The sequence below is a fragment of the Elephantulus edwardii genome, unplaced genomic scaffold (assembly GCF_000299155.1).
Source record: "Elephantulus edwardii isolate Elephantulus edwardi_28Jun2011 unplaced genomic scaffold, EleEdw1.0 scaffold00232, whole genome shotgun sequence".
Lineage (NCBI taxonomy): Eukaryota > Metazoa > Chordata > Mammalia > Macroscelidea > Macroscelididae > Elephantulus > Elephantulus edwardii.
In genome coordinates, this window is record NW_006399982.1 from 2,019,902 (window position 1) to 2,037,408 (window position 17,507).

Below are 17,507 nucleotides of genomic sequence, written 5' to 3' on the forward strand. Positions count from 1 at the left end.
GAATCCAACTTTATCATATTCCAAGAAAAGATGTATAAAAGGAAGATCATCACCCACCATATAACTAATGCATTATTGGGGGAAAATGAGAATGGGAAAGCAAAAGAAAAGCCATATGTATATTTGTTGAATGAAGAGGCAAAAAAAAAATGTATTTTGGTTTCACTATCTAAAATGTCGTATGGAGCTCTGGTGACAGAGTCCTTTGGAAGTTGTGCTGTTGACCCAAAAGCTTTACCAGTCTGGTCATCCCAAATCTCGAGCTACTTCATAAGAAAGATGGGCAATCTTCTCCCATGCAGTTTATTCCCTTAGGAACTTAGTAACGTGCATCGAGCAATATTTGAGAGCAATGAGTTTGAGTTTTTCTAATTAAAAATGTCACTTGAATCTTGTGATTCTAAAAGCCAAATTACTTTAGATCTCTCTCTCTCTCGCTCTCTCTCTCTCTCTCTCTCTTTCTCTCTTTCTATCATCTATCTATCAAGAGATGTGTCATTTCCTCCCTCTCCTCCACCTCTTCCCTAGCCCACTTTGCTATGCATGTCTTATTCTGGACAGTTGTCATACAGATAATACCTAATCATATATCCCTTTTAACCAGTTCTTTCCTTCCTCTGTTTCCATGCAGTGTTCATACATTTCTTAGTTAGGTATATTTTTAAAATCATTGCTCTCTAGAGAGTTGCCAACCCAAGAAAAAATAACAAAACAAGCAGCATGTAAATACAGAATGTCATTTTATAGGATATCACATTTTATTGTTGGTTTGTTTAACAAAGAATGCAGCTTATTTAGAGCAGTAACTTGTTGACTGTGAATTGTTGAAAACAGATATCAGTCTTAAAAATTTCAGGATTATATACCCAAGTTCCTTATTAGTCACACAGTTTATACTGACAGAATCAGTCTGATTGACTAGGAGATCTGTTATTGTTGTTAGATACCTTCAAGTTACATGCAACTTAGAGTTACTCTATGTACAACAGCTCTGAGCCCTGCTCTATCCTGAGCCAACACCTACCCCATTACCCTAGTCACTGAGTCAAGCCATGTCATCCAGAGTCTTCCTCTCTTACTCTGTCCCTCAACCTTTCCAAGCATGATGTCCATCTCCAAGGACTGGTCCCGCTTTGAAACATGCCCAAAGTATGTCAGGCAAAGCATTAAAACCTTGCCTTCAAGAAGCATCATGGTTTCACCCCCTCCCAGATGAACCTGTTTGTTTTCCTAGCAGTCCATGGTATATTCAGTACTCTTATCCAGCACCACAGCTCAAAGGCATCAATTCTTCTTCTATCATACTTAGTCACCCTCAGAGCTGCCGCAAAGCTGCTGTCAAATTGACTCAACCCCATCAATGGCAACTTTATGTAAAATAGAATGGAATGCTGCCTAGCCCTACTTCATCTCCATGATTGTTGGTCTGTGAGAGTCCATCGTGGTGGATATTATGTCCATTTATTTCATTAAGGGCTTCACTCATTTTCTCTGCCCTCCTAACTATCCCAAACATGATATTCACTTCTAGCTGTTAATATCTATTAAATTAGCAAAATTAGGTTTATTATTTCAAGAAAGGCCTAGTAGACATCTTAAATTTCTTACCAGTAATAAATTTCCCTCTTGAGTGAGTTTAACTTACAGTAAAGCTAACAATTCACAGATTATAGAAGATGTACCTAATAAGATGATTTGGATGATTAAAAAAATGGAATAAGACCTAGATTTGTAATTAGAAAACTTAGGGTTGCATCCATACAATTGTTTTGTTTTTAGTTCTGGCCAGTTTTTAGAGTTCAAATTTAGGGTTTTGTGTCAGCAATAAAATGTAAATAAAGGTACCATTTTTTTTTTTAAATGAAGAGGATATTTTAAGTTTATCCCATCATCTTTGTGATCTACTCTGTACCTTCTAATTTACTGCCCCCAAAATAACGTACTTGGGGAGATGTCCAACTTTGGTGATGTTTTGTGAAATGTTAGCTTGGTACATACTAAGATTATATGTAATAGACAAAAACTGCTACTATTCTTTATGCCCACACCTCTAGCTTACTCGAATTAGTATTGAAATTTCTGTGAATACTTATTTATTTATGCAAAGAAAAGATTTTTTTTTACTTTGGTTAAAGACATGTACACAAATGTTCTTCCCTAAAGAATACAAGGTTTAAGTCAACTACAATTAATTGACTTTTTCAGATTCTATCATTTCTAAGCATAAAAACAAAAATATATTCGTGAAACTAGTATAAAAAACCAAACTCCTTCTATTTTCCTTTCTCCTGTTAATGTTCTTCCACTAATTTCACTACCTTGAAAAACTAGGCAGCATAAACAGGATAATGCTATAAAATAAAGTTATTAGAAAGAAAAGATAATCTGTGAAATGCTTTTCTCCCCCTCACTAGTAGAGGCTATAGTCAGAGTAAACATGTTTAATATTCTTTATCTCAATGCAAATGCAAACAAAAATGTGCTTTGAATTCTTGGATGGAGAAAGAAGAAATAAAGGTAACCATCATCTCCATTTTGGCTTATTTTTCTGGAAAGAAAGGTGATACTGTTGAGTACGTGTGAGAACAATTCTGATTACAGTCTGGTTAAAAAATGTTGTTCTGTGGTTTGGCTTCTCAATTCTCGTTTTTCTCTTGGAATCTGTTCAGGGCTTTCATATCCTAGGTTGATGTAGAATCCATTCTTGTTGTCACCTGAATAGTCTGTCCTGTTTCTGGGCGGCCAGCCTGAGTCCTCTGCTAACTTTCTTTGCCAGTTCCTATATTGACTTCTAGAGTGGAATCCAAATTCTTTCTTGATCAACAACCAGAGTTCTCGATTTTGAAGGATGGCATCCTGGAAATTCAGGTAGAAAAAAAAAATAAATTATCAAATGTTCATCTACTTCCCCTGAAAGCCAATTTGCTTTCAGCTACACTTTGCTCCTCTGAAATGTGTTTTTTGTTGTTGCCTCTGCCATAACTTTTCTCCCTCAGACACTTGACAACTTTCCTCATATTTTATGTTGACAAAGGGAGTGGGGAGGGAGGGCTGTGTCCACAAAGACCTGAAAACAGTAACATTTAATTTCCACAAGTGCCTTGGCTAAATCCGGGCTACTCACTCACTTAAAATATTTCAGAGGCTGTTTTTGCTATCTGCTCTCCAAGATCTGTAATATATTTGGAAAAAAAATATTTCAAGGCCAGATTGAAAGGATTGCAATAATATGCTCAAAATCAAGAAAAGGAAAAAAAATACTATTAGTTTTGCTACTGCCACCTGCCATAGAAGACGTGCCAATTAAATGTTTGTTGAATGAATGGATAAGTACTAAAAATCAAATAGTATTTTTGCCTCTGTTTTTGAATTCTCTTTTATCCATTGTCCACATGTACATATAATTTTTACACATTTATAACAGGATTGATAACTCTGGGTGTCAAAGGTTTATCATTCAAGAGTGTTTTTCCTAGACAAAAGATTAACTATTTTATCCTAAAGTAATTATTGTATTAAAGAGAGAGGATGTTATGTGGATGAGTGGGACTATGTGAATAGGGCATGTTAGCTTATCCACAAGGGGTTTGTCAGTCTCAACACTCTTCAAGGGGATTGAATAGTCTTGCTATTGAATTGACCAAGCCAGAGTGAGAGACAGACAGATCTTCCCCTTCAAGAGGAAAGAGACCTCCTGCTATCACAAGAAAGGAAAAAAAAAGAAAAAGAAAGAAAAGAAACAAACCCCAAACTAACCCCAAACAAACAAAACCAACCAAAACCACCCAACACAAAACAAAAACAAATCAACAAAAAAAGCAGCCATGGCTGAAATAGAGACCTGATGTGAGATGAGACCTGGAGCTGGGGTGGAGGTGCCAATATTGGGAGGACTTTGTTAGACAATTGTGGGGGTAGGGAAGCCAATATTGGCAGGACTGAACTTGGGAACCAAAGGTGTGAAGGCGCAAAGCTTGAGAGTAAGGTGCCTTCATGTATATTCCAGGAGTTATCTTTACTGAATTCTGTTATTAATCTGGATTATAACCTTTTGACTTCTTCAATGTGGTTAAATGTGGTCTGTGAGCTATCGCATCAGATTTTGGGCCCAGCAAATTAGTACCATTGGTGTGAGGTGTGAGGTAACTAGAAAGAGGCATGAGAGCATAGGGGACATGTCTGACCCCATGGGAATTGGTTTTGTGTTATTGATGCTGTTGACAGGGCCAGTTCCCCTTTGTGAAGTTGGTAAAGATCAGATATGCCTTTCCCCATGTGGCCCTTGTTCTCTTTTACAATAACATTTTATTTTCTACTTTTCTTTTAACTGGCCACCAAATATGGAATTGTTACGTAGTCATAGTGTTCTTCGTAATTTTAATGATTGTATAGTATTTATGTAAATTTATCCACAATTTAAAGAGTCTCTATTTTTAGACACTTGAATTGTGTCTAGTATTTTGCCATTTTATGTGATAATTAGCTTCATACATGCAGATTTTCATTTTTTTGAGAATATAATTTAGAAATGGAATTCATGAGTCATAGTAAAAAAAAGCACGTTTTGTACACAATTACTTTCTAAAGAGTTTATATTGCTTTTCACTGGTGAAGTCACTTATAGTACAATTTTTAATGTCTACTTATCAGGACTGTTGAAGTTTAGTGCAATACAGTTGATATTTAAGAACCTAAGACAGTCCTAGCCAAATCTAGTGGGGAAGAAATTCCTACTTTTTCTCCAAGGACTCTTCTTAGAGTGAGAACCTTTTTATTATTATTTTTTAAATTTATGTGTATCTACCATAATCCTTAGTTCTAATACCTGAAAATCTCATGAATATATTTGTATACATTGTGAAAATTTTGGCTGTGTCCCTTTACCCAAGGAATTTATGAATCTGAAAATCAAAACAAAATATTCCATTAAGAAATAACAAATGAAGTCATTAATTCACTGAGTGAGTAAAGTCACTTAGTGACCTTGAGTAAATGAGAAATGGTAGAGGGGAAGACCTCTTAAGATAGAGATTGGGAAGAGTGAACAATAATAGCTCCTCTTCTCCTTAAATTAGAAAAACCTTCCAGAAGCCAGCCCCTATGCAGAATTTCACTCCAAAAGGTCTCAGTGAATTTTCCAGGTGGTAAGTCATCTGGCCTACTCTTATAGATTATGGAAAACACAAGAAAAGTATAATTGAATATATTCATGGAAGGCAAAATAAGAAATTCATACTTTGCTTTCTACTGTGAGGATACCAGACACCTTCTTATGCAACCTTCGAAGAATTTTAAATCCTCAAGGTATACCTCCCAAAGGAAAAATATATTATCCTTTTAAGAGACTGAAGTGGTTACTCAAAAAAATTGAAAATCTTTTGAGAATGAGACTCTTTATTTGTTTATTCCCTCAGGGGAAAAAAAATAAATCCACACAGAAATTACTTTACCTCTACAAAGAAGGCCACACAGAACTGAACAAGTGCTGTTACAAAAATAGAAACCTTCCATGATGTGATGATTGGGACAAACTGTTGGAAAAGAAATATCACCATTTACTTTGCATACTTTACAGTTTAAAAACCCCATATTTGTTGAATATGTCTTTTTTTTTTTTAACTTGGAAGGTGGGCATTATATTTTCTACTTCGCAGATGAAAAAAACTGAAGGTCTGTTCCTTGCCTGGGGACCCAAAGACAATAAATAGTGGCAAAATCCAGACTGACACGATAAGTTCTTGCCTGTCAGCCAGTGCTTCCTCTACCACCTGACAGTGGCTAACCAGTAAAACATTTGCAATCCCTGTATCACAGAGTTGAACAGAAAACCTTTGGAGCCGATCTGTGTCTTCAGTGTGTTATCTTTTCAAACAGAGATGAGAGAGTACACAATTAATCATTCATACAGTAATATTTCTGAGTCTCCAAAGCAAATCTGCTTACAAATCACTCTTTTTCTCTCTTTTCAGTAAAACTGGCACATGACTGGAACATAAGGGGGTGAGTAGTAGAATTGAAAGTTGATTTTAATTGAAACTACTGTATAATTTTTGAACAAATGTTCCAACTCTAAATCTAATGATTTGTGAAAGTCAAACCAAGCCACCCAGTTTAAGGGTTGAAGAGTATACATTGATTATGAACTACATTTTTTTGCTAAATATGAGACTCAGAACTTTCAGGGCTACATCATAACATGAGGGTCATAATATAGCGCTCTTTGGCTTTCCAGAACAGAAGGTGAATGACTGTCCTCTGTAGAGGATTAAAACCAGACTTTTATAATGTCTAAATTCTCACCTTTCATACTTATCCCTTTTCTGATATGAGTTATTACAAGAGGGCAGTGAGGATGTCTTATCTTTGCAATGTTATTATTGTTAGCTGCCACTGAATTGATTCCAATAAGGTTGATTAATTTTAAGTGCCAACTTTGCTATCATTCCCACTGGTTTGGTCAAATATTGGTCTAAGTCATTGTTCCATAATATAACTAAATGATGAATCATTTTCCATAATGTGATCTAATTATTCTGTCATATCATATCATGTCATGCCATGTACTGTAGAGTCAGAACTGACTCATAGCTGACCCTCGAGTTGGTTTTCAGAGGCAGTTAAGTGCTTGAGAGGAGATTGCCCATCTTCCATGGATCAGCTGAGGGATCTGAACCATGTGCTTTTGGTTTGGCAGCATAACTCTTTACGACTAAGCTACCAGTGCTCAGGTAATCTAATCAATCAATTGCAAAAGGAATTTGCTTATGTTCTGCCTGCAGAGACTAAACAGAATTTGCTTTAATTCTTCACACTCTGTCACCTGACCGATGCATCCTGAGAGAGGCCTGCAGGAGTCTCCAGGCTGCCACTTGTTTATGGATTTGGATTTGGATTTAACAACTCCCACAATCACATAAGCAAATCTCTTAAAATAAATGTATGTACACACACACACACACACACACACATGCACACACAAATACACCCCATTTTACTAATTCTATTCCTCTAGAGAACCCCAAGATTTTAGTGCTAAGTATATTCGGGAGCTCTATAATCTTTGATAAGTGAACGGATGATTTGGGTTTTAATTTCCAAACTGCTACTCTCTCCACAGCCCCTCTGCTCTCACCTACAGACATCCAGGCACCATCTAATTAATTTTTCTTAAATGCCCTGCTCAGGAGCCCACTCAAATCTCTTCAACTATTCCCTGTTGCTATAGGATAAAGTCCTAACTCCACTGGTGCCTTTATTAATCCTTTCCACCCTTTATACCGCATTTTTGTTCCTCATAGCCAAGCACACCGCTTCAGTTTTAACCAGTTTTCTAGGCGTTCTGTAAAGTAGATATTGCTTTTGTTTTTGTCTCTGCCATCCTACATTCTTTTGTATTTCTTAGACAAAAGAGACACTTGCTATCCCTCTGCTGTGTGTAGACTGTTCTCTTAATTGAGAATATCCTGACTACCCATCTAGTCAAATCTGGCCTATCCATCATGATTGTGAAGCCCCTGGGATAGGCAGGCCATTAGAAAGCTCCTCCTCTTCCCGCCCCCCTTCGGCGTTCTTATTTATTTCTTTAACACTTTGCTTTTTTCTCCCTCCCCTCCCCCTACCTCTACTTCTCTCAAGCTATCCTAAAGTTCACACCTTTTCATTTGGGTTAAAGAATTAATTTATGCAGAATAGTCATAATCCAGAAAGACTATATGATGTGCCAGGACGATGACCATATATCCAGTCTGTGTATCTCTGAATTTATCAGATTTTTTAAAATTTTTCAATTGATATTTTAGTGAAAGTTTACAGAAAACTTGGATTTCCATTCATTCACTGTTGCTCATTTTCCTCCCTACACGCCCACACTCCCAGTTAGTTTTTCTCTTTAAAAAGATTATTTTATTGTTGCACAGTTTCCTCCCTCCCTCCTGCCTCTCAGTCCACTTTGTTAGTTCCTCCTTCTAATATCTTCTCCAGGATTTGTATTTGGTTTTGCGTTGTTGTTTGTTTGTTTTTCCTTATTTGCACAACCTGTTAAGCAGGGATCAATTTAGGTAGACATCTCCTCCTTTTACTTTGTCATGGCTTGTTTTGGTAACAAACCACGACTTGGAAGTCAGGACCAGGCCTTTATTTTTTTTTCCCCTCCAATGACACAATGGAATTGTTCAAGAGTGAGTTCTAAACCTCTTGATGGATTTAATTTTCATCCACTGCACTCTGGGTCAGATAATGTCTCCTGAAACAAATTTTCTTATACTGAAAATTTTACATAAGCTTACTCTAGAAGTCTGCCTTTTCTTTCTTTTGACAACTACATTCTACTACATTCTAAAAAAAAGTTCTCCTGCATGCTTAACATATTAATCTTAGAGAATTATCACATTAATGCACTATATCAAAACATATCAGGTATGAATATGATAAATGAATCCAATTGCTGTGGTGTACTAATAAAAGGTTTGCATATGCCCTTCTAGTTAGAGGAATCCTGGTGGAGCAATAAATAGTCAAGGGCTCAACAACTAACTGAAAGATCAGAGGTTTAAAACCACCAGAAGCTGCAGGGAAGAAAAGACCTGCTGGAAGAATCTTCTGAAGATTGTTGTTGTTATCAGGTGCCATTGAGTCAACTGTGACTCATAGCAACCCGATGAACAACGGATCTCAACTTTGCCTATTCTGCACGATCCATAAGATCTCTTGTGTCCTTTTTACAATCACTTTATCAGTCTATCTTGGCAGGGGTCTTCCTCTCTTTCTCTGGTGGTGGATGTTGTGTTGTTCAATGCCATCTAGTCAGAAACAACCCAAAGCTGACTCTTCAGTGGATTTTCAGTTGCAGTTAATTGCAGGGGAGGAGACTACCCATCCTTCTCTTTTGGAGCAGCTTGTGGATTCGAATTATGTGCCTTTGAGATTGCAATGCAGTTTCTTACCACAAGGCCACCAGAGTTTACATCTTTTTTGTAAATATTACAATTTAGGAAACACTACAATTTACCATACCATACAGAGTCACTATCAACTCTCTGGTACATAACAGAAGCAAACGGGAATATCCTCCCAATATTTAGTGGTCAGAGGGAATATGGTAACAGTTGGTTTGCAAACTACAATTCCAATATAATCCTATTGTACACATGAGCCACTACAGACATGCAGATGGATAACACTTACCTCCATTCCATGGCGTATATCATAAATATCAGAAAAGAAAATGAAAATTGTGAGGGCTGTGGCAGACAACAGCAAAAATGAGAAGATATCTGAGGAAACACCAAATATTATTTTTACAATATTTAAAGAATGTTTCACATAATTTGGCACACATTAAAGAATCTTTAACCCAACTGAGTGTGGAAACTACAGAACAATAGCATTGATTTCACATGCAAGCAAGATTCTACTGAAGATTATCCAAAAATGACTGAAACAGTACATCAGTAGAGAACTGCCAGAAGTCCAGGCTGGGTTTAGAAGGGGTCGTGGTACTAGGGATATTGTAGCTGATGTCAGATGGATCTTAGCTGAAAGCAGAGAATACCAGAAGAATGTCGATCTGTGTTTCATTGATTATGCAAAGGCTTTTGACCGTGTGGATCATAACTGTGGCTGACTCTGAGAAAAATGGGAATCCCAGAACATTTAATCGTGCATTAAATATGAAACCTATACTTGGACCAAGAGGCGGTCGTCAGAACAGAGCAGGGCAACACTGAATGGTTCAAAATTGGGAAGGGGGTATGCCAGGGATGTGTCCTATCTCCATACCTTTTCAACCTGTATGCAGAGCAGATTATCCGAGAGGCTGGGCTCTATGAGGAGATGCATGGTGTTAGGATTGGTGGAAGATCTATCAACAATCTGCGTTATGCAGATGGCACAGCCCTGCTCACTGAAACTGAGGAGGACTTCATGCACTTACTGCAGAGGGTGAAGGACTGCAGCCTTCAGTATAGACTGAGGCTCAATGTCAAGAAGACAAAGATTCTCACCACTGGACCAATTGGTAGCATCAGGATGGATGGCGAAGAGATTGAGATTGTTCATAGCTTCAGTTTGCTCGGCTCCACAGTCAACATTCTTGGCACCAGCAGCCAGGAAATCAAAAAACGTATTGTGATGGGAAAGTCTGTGGTTAGGGACCTCTCTAAAGTACTCAAGAGCAACGGTGTCTCTCTGGAGACTAAGGTGCGCCTGATACAGGCCATGGTCTTTGCAATCACTTGTTATGCATCAGAGAGCTGGACAACGACTAGGGAGGACAGAAGGAGAATTGACGCCTTTGAGCTGCGGTGCTGGAGAACAGTATTGAATGTACCATGGACTGCTAAGAAAACAAACAGATTCATCCTAGAGAGGGTTAAACCAGGCTACTCCTTGGATGCAAAGATTCTGGGGCTTTGTCTGACATACTTTGGACATGTTGCAAGGAGAGACAGGTCTTTGGAGAGGGACATCATGCTGGGTAGAGTAGAGGGACAGCGCAGGAGGGGAAGACCCTCTACGAGGTGGATTGATTCAGTGACTGGGGTAATCGGGACGGGTGTGTCAGAGGCTATGTGATTGGCACAGGACAGAGCAGGGTTTAGGGCTGTTGTACATAGAGTCGCTATGAGTCGCAAACGACTCGACGGCACATAACAACAACAGCAACATTGAAGAATCAATTATCTCTGTTGGACAAATATGGGATATATTTTAGGAGGTTTTGATATGTCCTCATATGATGTAAAACATGTTCTAATGCTTATAAGATAAAGGTGGTAAGATAAAATCTTACCTTGGGAAACTGGGCAGAGCCAGAAGGTTGTTAATCAAGTAAATTATTATGGCATCTGTAGAGAATTTTGATCAGCTAAGGGTTTCCAGGTTTGTGGACATCCTGCAGTGACCAGTCCACCTAGATGGTCACCTAAGAAGCCCTGGGGAACCATCCCTTACTATTCAGGAAACCAAGAATGAATGAGTGAATACTTAGTCCTATTGGTTGTTGTGGTGGTGGTTATGTGTCATCGAGTTGCCTGTGTCCCGTAGTGACCCCATGTACAGCAGCTCTGAAGCCTGCCTAGTCCTGAGGAAGTCTCCTTAATTCACACATATTAACTCCAACTGCTCCAGTAACTGTATCAATCCATCTCATCTGGGGTCTTCCTCTCCTGTGCTGTCCCTCTGCCCTTCTGAGCATGATATCCTTGTCCAAAGACACGTGCCCAAAGTATGTGAGCTGTACTGGTAGCACTTTGGGGTTTTTTTTATTGTCTGCAGAATACAGTCCATGATTCTTTGATTGGCATCCAAGGCCTTCCACCATCTGTTCTCAATTGCCTTTCTAAATGGATCCCTGATTGTTCTCCCTATGTACAGTTGTTAAGCTAAACAAAACCATTCCCTTCTCAGAGACCCAGCTTCTGTGCTTTTGTTCACATAATATCCTGTGTTGATTATATTCTTCCTCTCGGTGTTGATATGTTCCAATTTTTTTTAACTTAAAAAGCTGAATTCAAATAAGGCATTTTATTTAAAAGCTCCTTAATCCTTCCTTCTTTCTTGTTGTTGAGTACTATTGACTTGGGACCGACCTATAGCTGGACTCTCCAGCAGATTTTTCAGAGCCAGAAAATCACATGGGAGAAGATTGCCAATCCTCCCACTGAGCACCAAGTAGACTCAAACTGTATGCCTTTGGGATTGTAGCTTCTTACAATGTTATATTTTGCATGAAGAATTTCCCATTCTACTTTGCATCTTGTTTAAAGTGTGTATTGGCTAAGTTATCCCCACTTCAAAATGACTTTCTATATGGTTTTCTGGACTCTGAATTAAATTAGTAGGTGAACAGCTACCATGACTGGCTGCTGGATTACAGCCTGGTTAAACTTCTTTTATTAGGGGCTAAATTTTGAAAATAGTGTCTCACAACTACTTTAGTTTTTAATTAACTGGAATTATCACCTTGAGAAACAAAACAGTTATTTTTAGTGGGTATGTCTATGAAATATATGCTTTCTAAAATCCTCAAAAGTTATAAAAAATAATGTTTTCTCTTCTGCTATCCCAACTCTGTTGAGATCTAATCCAATTACCTGTTCGCAGCAGGTTTGAAGCCAACAAAGTTTTTCTTGTTGCCTCTGAGCACTTACATCCATCTTCTTATTCACCCATTTATCACTTTATGCACTGAACTAGGAGCAGCAGGGAGTTAACACACAGAAACTAGAAGATTGAGTGTTTGAGTACACCCAGAAGTACTCAGGAGAAAGGTCTGGAGATCTACCTCTGGAAAATTAGCTATTAAAAACCCTACAGAACACAATTCAGCTCTAACACACGTGGCACCACCAGGAATCAGGATTGACTCCTGGCAAATGTGAGAGACAGTAGGTTTTCCTCAAGGAGAATAGCCAAGCTTGTGAGTGATATAAATCAGAGAGAAGGAACATGAGCCATGCAACTCCCAGAATAAAGCAGTGTGGATAACTTAGTTATATAAAGATCACAGGAGATGCTTGTGCAGATTTTTAATTTCTTTCTTGTTTTAGAGTTCAAGGGACCCAGAGATTTGACAGGAAGAGAATGCCACAAATGTCCATGTTGGTAATGGGCTGATACTCAATGTCAACTACTCTGAGTGCTGTGTATATAATCTGTCTGCAGGCTAATGATCTGAAGAGCAGGCTGAGTCAGTGCACAGATGAGCAATGTGGTAACAATATCAGTAGCAAAGAAGGCCTTCTAATTTAAAATTGATTGAGAAATGTAATGAAGAACTAAAGTGCACATTGCCTTCCTCAGTTAATTGCCATTGATGAGACAAGCAACTTTCTGCTGACACAGGTGATTTGGATAGGCAAATCTTGTACAGGTGATTACAGCTTCTTACCAGATAAAGACAGAGTTAATGAAACTTCACATATCTACTTCCTTAAAATTTTAGTTTATACCTTTTCTACCATTGGTCCTTGTAGAGTTTCTATCAAAGATTACTAGAAGAGTAAATGCTTCCTTGCTATATTAAAATTAAACTAGTGATTTCTTTTAACTGTAGTTTGAAGGATTACTGACTTGTAACCCTGAATATATGATTATTATAGATCGACATTTGTTGTCAAGTTTGTTCTTAAGATTTTATTAATTTAAAATTTTATTTTGAATACTTGGCATAGGAGTTTGAGCTTATCTATAACCTCTGGGGGCATAAAATGTAATAAATTGTGCTGGTAACCATGTCATGAGTTCAAATCCACCAGCAGCTCTGTGAGTGAAAGACGGGCAATCTCCTCTCATTATGATTTACAGATTCAAAAGCCCAGTGTTCTTTGCTTGTGGATGTCTATGCTCAAAATTTCAAGCTGAACAGAAGATCCTTCAGCAAAAGCGACATGCTTGTCCTCTTAGAGTACTGGCTTAATATGGATGGGCAAATCAGAAATTGGCAATCTAAGAGGGGTTTATTAGAGAATTAGGCATGAAGTAGCTAACTTTCATGCTTTCATGAAAGTAGTTCATAGTAAATTGATTGATTGTAAGGGCAGAAAACTCACCATAAAAATGAATGAAATGTGATGTAAATGAAACACTGTGTGACAATGTAGGGACAATGAACATGCATGAAACAAAACATATATAAATGATAAAAATATTAATAAAAAACCTCAACGAAGGATCACCATCTAAGTTGGATGGAGTATACTTGACAGAAGTGATTGACTGACAATAATATAGCTTTGTTGTTTTTGTTATTTACCATCAAGTCAGAACTGACCTTGCACTGTGTTTTCAGAGGCAGTAAAATGGTCAGAAGGAAACTGTCCATTTTTCTCCCAGGAAGCAGCTGGGAGACTTGAAATGGGCGCCTTTAGGTATGTGGTGCAACTATTGAGCCACCAGAGCTCAACCTAGCTTTAACTAACTTAATCTATATAAACAGATTCAAGCTACTATTAAAATTAAACTGCTAGTCAAAGACATGTATCCTTCTTATAAAGTGTGTTTTCAATAACAAAAGCATAGAACTAGAAGAAACAAACTTAATAAATAAAATAAATATTAGTTAAAAGAAATAATAAATTCTTAATAAATTAACACAAATTATATTGAATTTTTGTGGCTAAAGCTGAAAGTATTATCAAATAATATATATATATTAAGCTAATAAAGAAGTTTATAGGAAATATAAGATTAGAGCTAGATCTTGGCATATGCTCAAAAATATTAGTGGACTATCTAAAGAGAAAAATAGGGCCAAAACAAAGTTAATTTAGGTAAATAGAATTATTATGAAGGCTGTTTTAATGCTGTAAATGTAAATTTTTCTAAAGGCTTGTTGTTTTTGTTGTGGTTGTGCTTTCATCAAGTATGACCCATACTGACCTATAAGCAACAGATCTGAACCCTGTCCTATACTGTGCCATCCTAACACTTCCTGACACACTAGAGCCTATTGCAGCAGTCACTGTGTCAATCCAAAGTCCGTATTTCAATTTTATTGAGTGTCTTAATCAGGAAGGGGTGTTGTATTTTGCCAAAGACCTTTTCTCCATCAATTACTAGGATCATATGGTTCTTGATATTTGTAGAATGAATAAAATAGCAAAGCCTATCAATATGTTGCCTAAAAGAGACATATCTAAGAAAGGGAGAGAAAGATAGACTCAAAAATCAAAGGGTGGAAAAAATATACTAAGCAAATGGCAACCACAAAAAAGCATGAGTTGCAATACTAGTCTTTGATGAAATGGACTTCAGAATGAAAACCAGCATAAAACATAAGGAAGGGCAATACATATACGGATTAAAGGCACGATAGATCAAGAAGACATAACCATGGCCAACATTTATGTACCAAATGATAGACCTACAAAATACATAAAACAATGATTAACAGAATTGAAAAAAGAAACAGACAGCACCAAAATCGTGGTAGGAGACTTTAACACACCACCATCACCACAGGAACTCAAAAGAAATTCAACAATGATGCAGAAGATCTAAACTATAAAATCAGCCAACTCACCCTCGTGGATGTATTCAGGGTACTGTATCCAACTAAAATTCAATTCACTTTCTTCTCAAGTGCACATTGTATATTCTCCAGAATTGATCATATATTAGCATACAAAGCAAGCCTCACCAAATAAAAAAAAAATTGAAATAATACAAAGGATCTTCTCAGACCATAATACCATAAAACTAGAAATTAACCACAGGAGGGTAAACTTTATAAAACTACGTAGGTGGAAGTTAAATAACTCTCTGCTAGAACATGATTAGGTTATTTAAAAAGAAGAAAGAATAAAATAAAGTTCCTTGAAACAAACAAAAATGAAAATATAGCATATTAAAACCTCTGGGATACAGCTAAGGCAGTGGTCAGGGGGCAATCATAGCAATAACCACACATATAAAATAGGAAGAAAGAAGAAAAATCAATGATCTAACTCAAAACCTTCATAAAATAGAAAAGAACAAAAATCTAAACCCACAGCCTCTAGAAGAAAGGAGATTATATGGATAAGAGCTAAAATCAGTGAGATAGAAAACAAAAACAATTCAAACTATCAATAAGACCTGGAGCTGGTTTTATGAAAGGATCAATAAAATTGACAAATCACTGGCAAACCTAACAAAAGGAAAAAAGAGAAGACAAAGATAACTTGGTTAAGAAATTATAGAGGTGGCATCATAACAGAACCAGTTGAAATTAAATTTATAATGTCAGAATACTATGAAAAGTCATACTCTGATAAGTTTAAAAATCTAGAGGAAATGGACAATTTCGTCAATACTCATGGCCTACCCAATTGGTCTGGACTGAAGTAGAACGCTTGAACAGACCCATCACAAAAGAAGAAAATGAAAAGAACATAAAAAACCTTATCAATAAGACAAGTCCTGGACCACATGGCTTCACAGCTAATTCTATCAAACATTTAGAGATCTATCACCAATTCTATATAAAGTATTTAAAAAAATAGAAAAACAAGGAATACTCCCAGAGTCATTCTATGAAGCAAGACATCTATTCCTTAGTCTAAAAAAATACTCATGGCCATGCCTATGCCAGGGAGCAGATGCCGTGTCTGCACCAGGGAGGTGATGCCATAACTGCAGCAGGAGCAACATGGCAGGAGAACGCTGAGAATGAGGAGGACAGCTAGAATTTGAGTGAGGTACTTTGTGGGGATCACTGCTCATTGGCTGGTCCAGGAGGAACCCCTTAAGCTCAAGCAGAAGGGGGCAAGACAGCTGGAGCACAAGTGAGGTGACAGACACAGTTCTTGAAGGGAAAACCAGGGCTCCCTGGTTTTCCTTCCAGGTCTCCATGCACGCAAGCCCTACATGCATCCCCATGTTCCACCTTGTGTCTCCCCACATGCAGTCAATTAACTGCCTTTAGCCTGAAGCACCTTAGACTGGCCTAGTTGCAGCAGTTCCTGACAGTGTAGCCTGCCTTCACAGGACTTTCTCTTTTGAACTGAAGCAAATCTTCCCTCGAGTAAGAAGTTTAGAGAGAAATCCAGGCAGGGTAGCTGCCCCACCCTCTCTTGGAGCAGACTTCAGATCAAGAACCTGCTATTGCCACAGGCATGAAAAACTCTACCACAGCAATGCCACATAAGAAGCAGGCTACATCAGACCCTACACAAGCCCAAAGCAAGATGTCACACTCCCCCCCAAAGTCACACAATATCAATGGATTTTCTGAAGCCAGAAATACTGATGGAACTTTATGACACAGAATTTAAAAGAAAAATTATTGTATATTTTCAATGGTTGAAAGAAAAACTTGAAGAATTGCAGGACCCTGCAAACAAAACCTATCAGGAGCATAACAAAACACTCCAAAACAATGCAGATAAAACAAATGAGGCCCTGGAAAAACAAGAAACCACAATCCAAAATATGACAACCAATGTTTTAGATGCTGTCAACATGATGGAAAGACACATAAACATGTTTGGAAGAGATGGAACACATAGAACCAGTGAAATAGTAGATAGAAATGTCACCACTGATCAGCTAGAACAAAAAGAAGGATCCAAAATGAAGGAAAAAGAAGAAAATTTAAGATTAATGTAAGACACCATCAAGAGAAATAACATGCACATCATTGGCATCCCAGAACAGGAAGAAGCAAGTAAAGTTGTGGAAAGCAAAAAAGATGTGGAAGAATTACTAGAAGAAAACTTTACAGGCATAATGAAGAATGAGTGAATATATAATCAAGAAGCTAAATGAACACCACATGGAATAGACCTCAAAAGAAAAACACTAAGGCATATCATCATCTAATTTGCCAGAACCAAAGATAAGAAGAGAATTCTGAAATCAGTGAGGGAGAAACAAAGAGGGAAAGCAAAGAAAATGAAATGCCAATTTCTCAGAAGAAATCATGCGAGCAAGAAGACAGTGGACATATATCGAACACTCAAAAAATACAACTGTCAACCAAGAATACTGTACCCAGCAAAATTGTCCATCAAATACGAAGGAGAGAT

General features: G+C 37.5%; 1 protein-coding gene across 1 annotated transcript in view; it reads right to left on the reverse strand.

Moving 5' to 3' along the window:
* Positions 1-2,595: 2,595 nt before the first annotated feature.
* Positions 2,596-17,507, reverse strand: part of ATP13A5 (ATPase type 13A5) — a 207,555-nt gene continuing 192,643 nt past the window's right edge. The window contains exons 28-30 of the mRNA XM_006898539.1: positions 9,184-9,272; positions 5,451-5,531; positions 2,596-2,856 (exon numbers count right to left, since the gene is read on the reverse strand). Of these exons, the coding sequence (XP_006898601.1) occupies positions 2,596-2,856; positions 5,451-5,531; positions 9,184-9,272 (431 nt within the window). The remainder of the gene's footprint in view (positions 2,857-5,450; positions 5,532-9,183; positions 9,273-17,507) is intronic.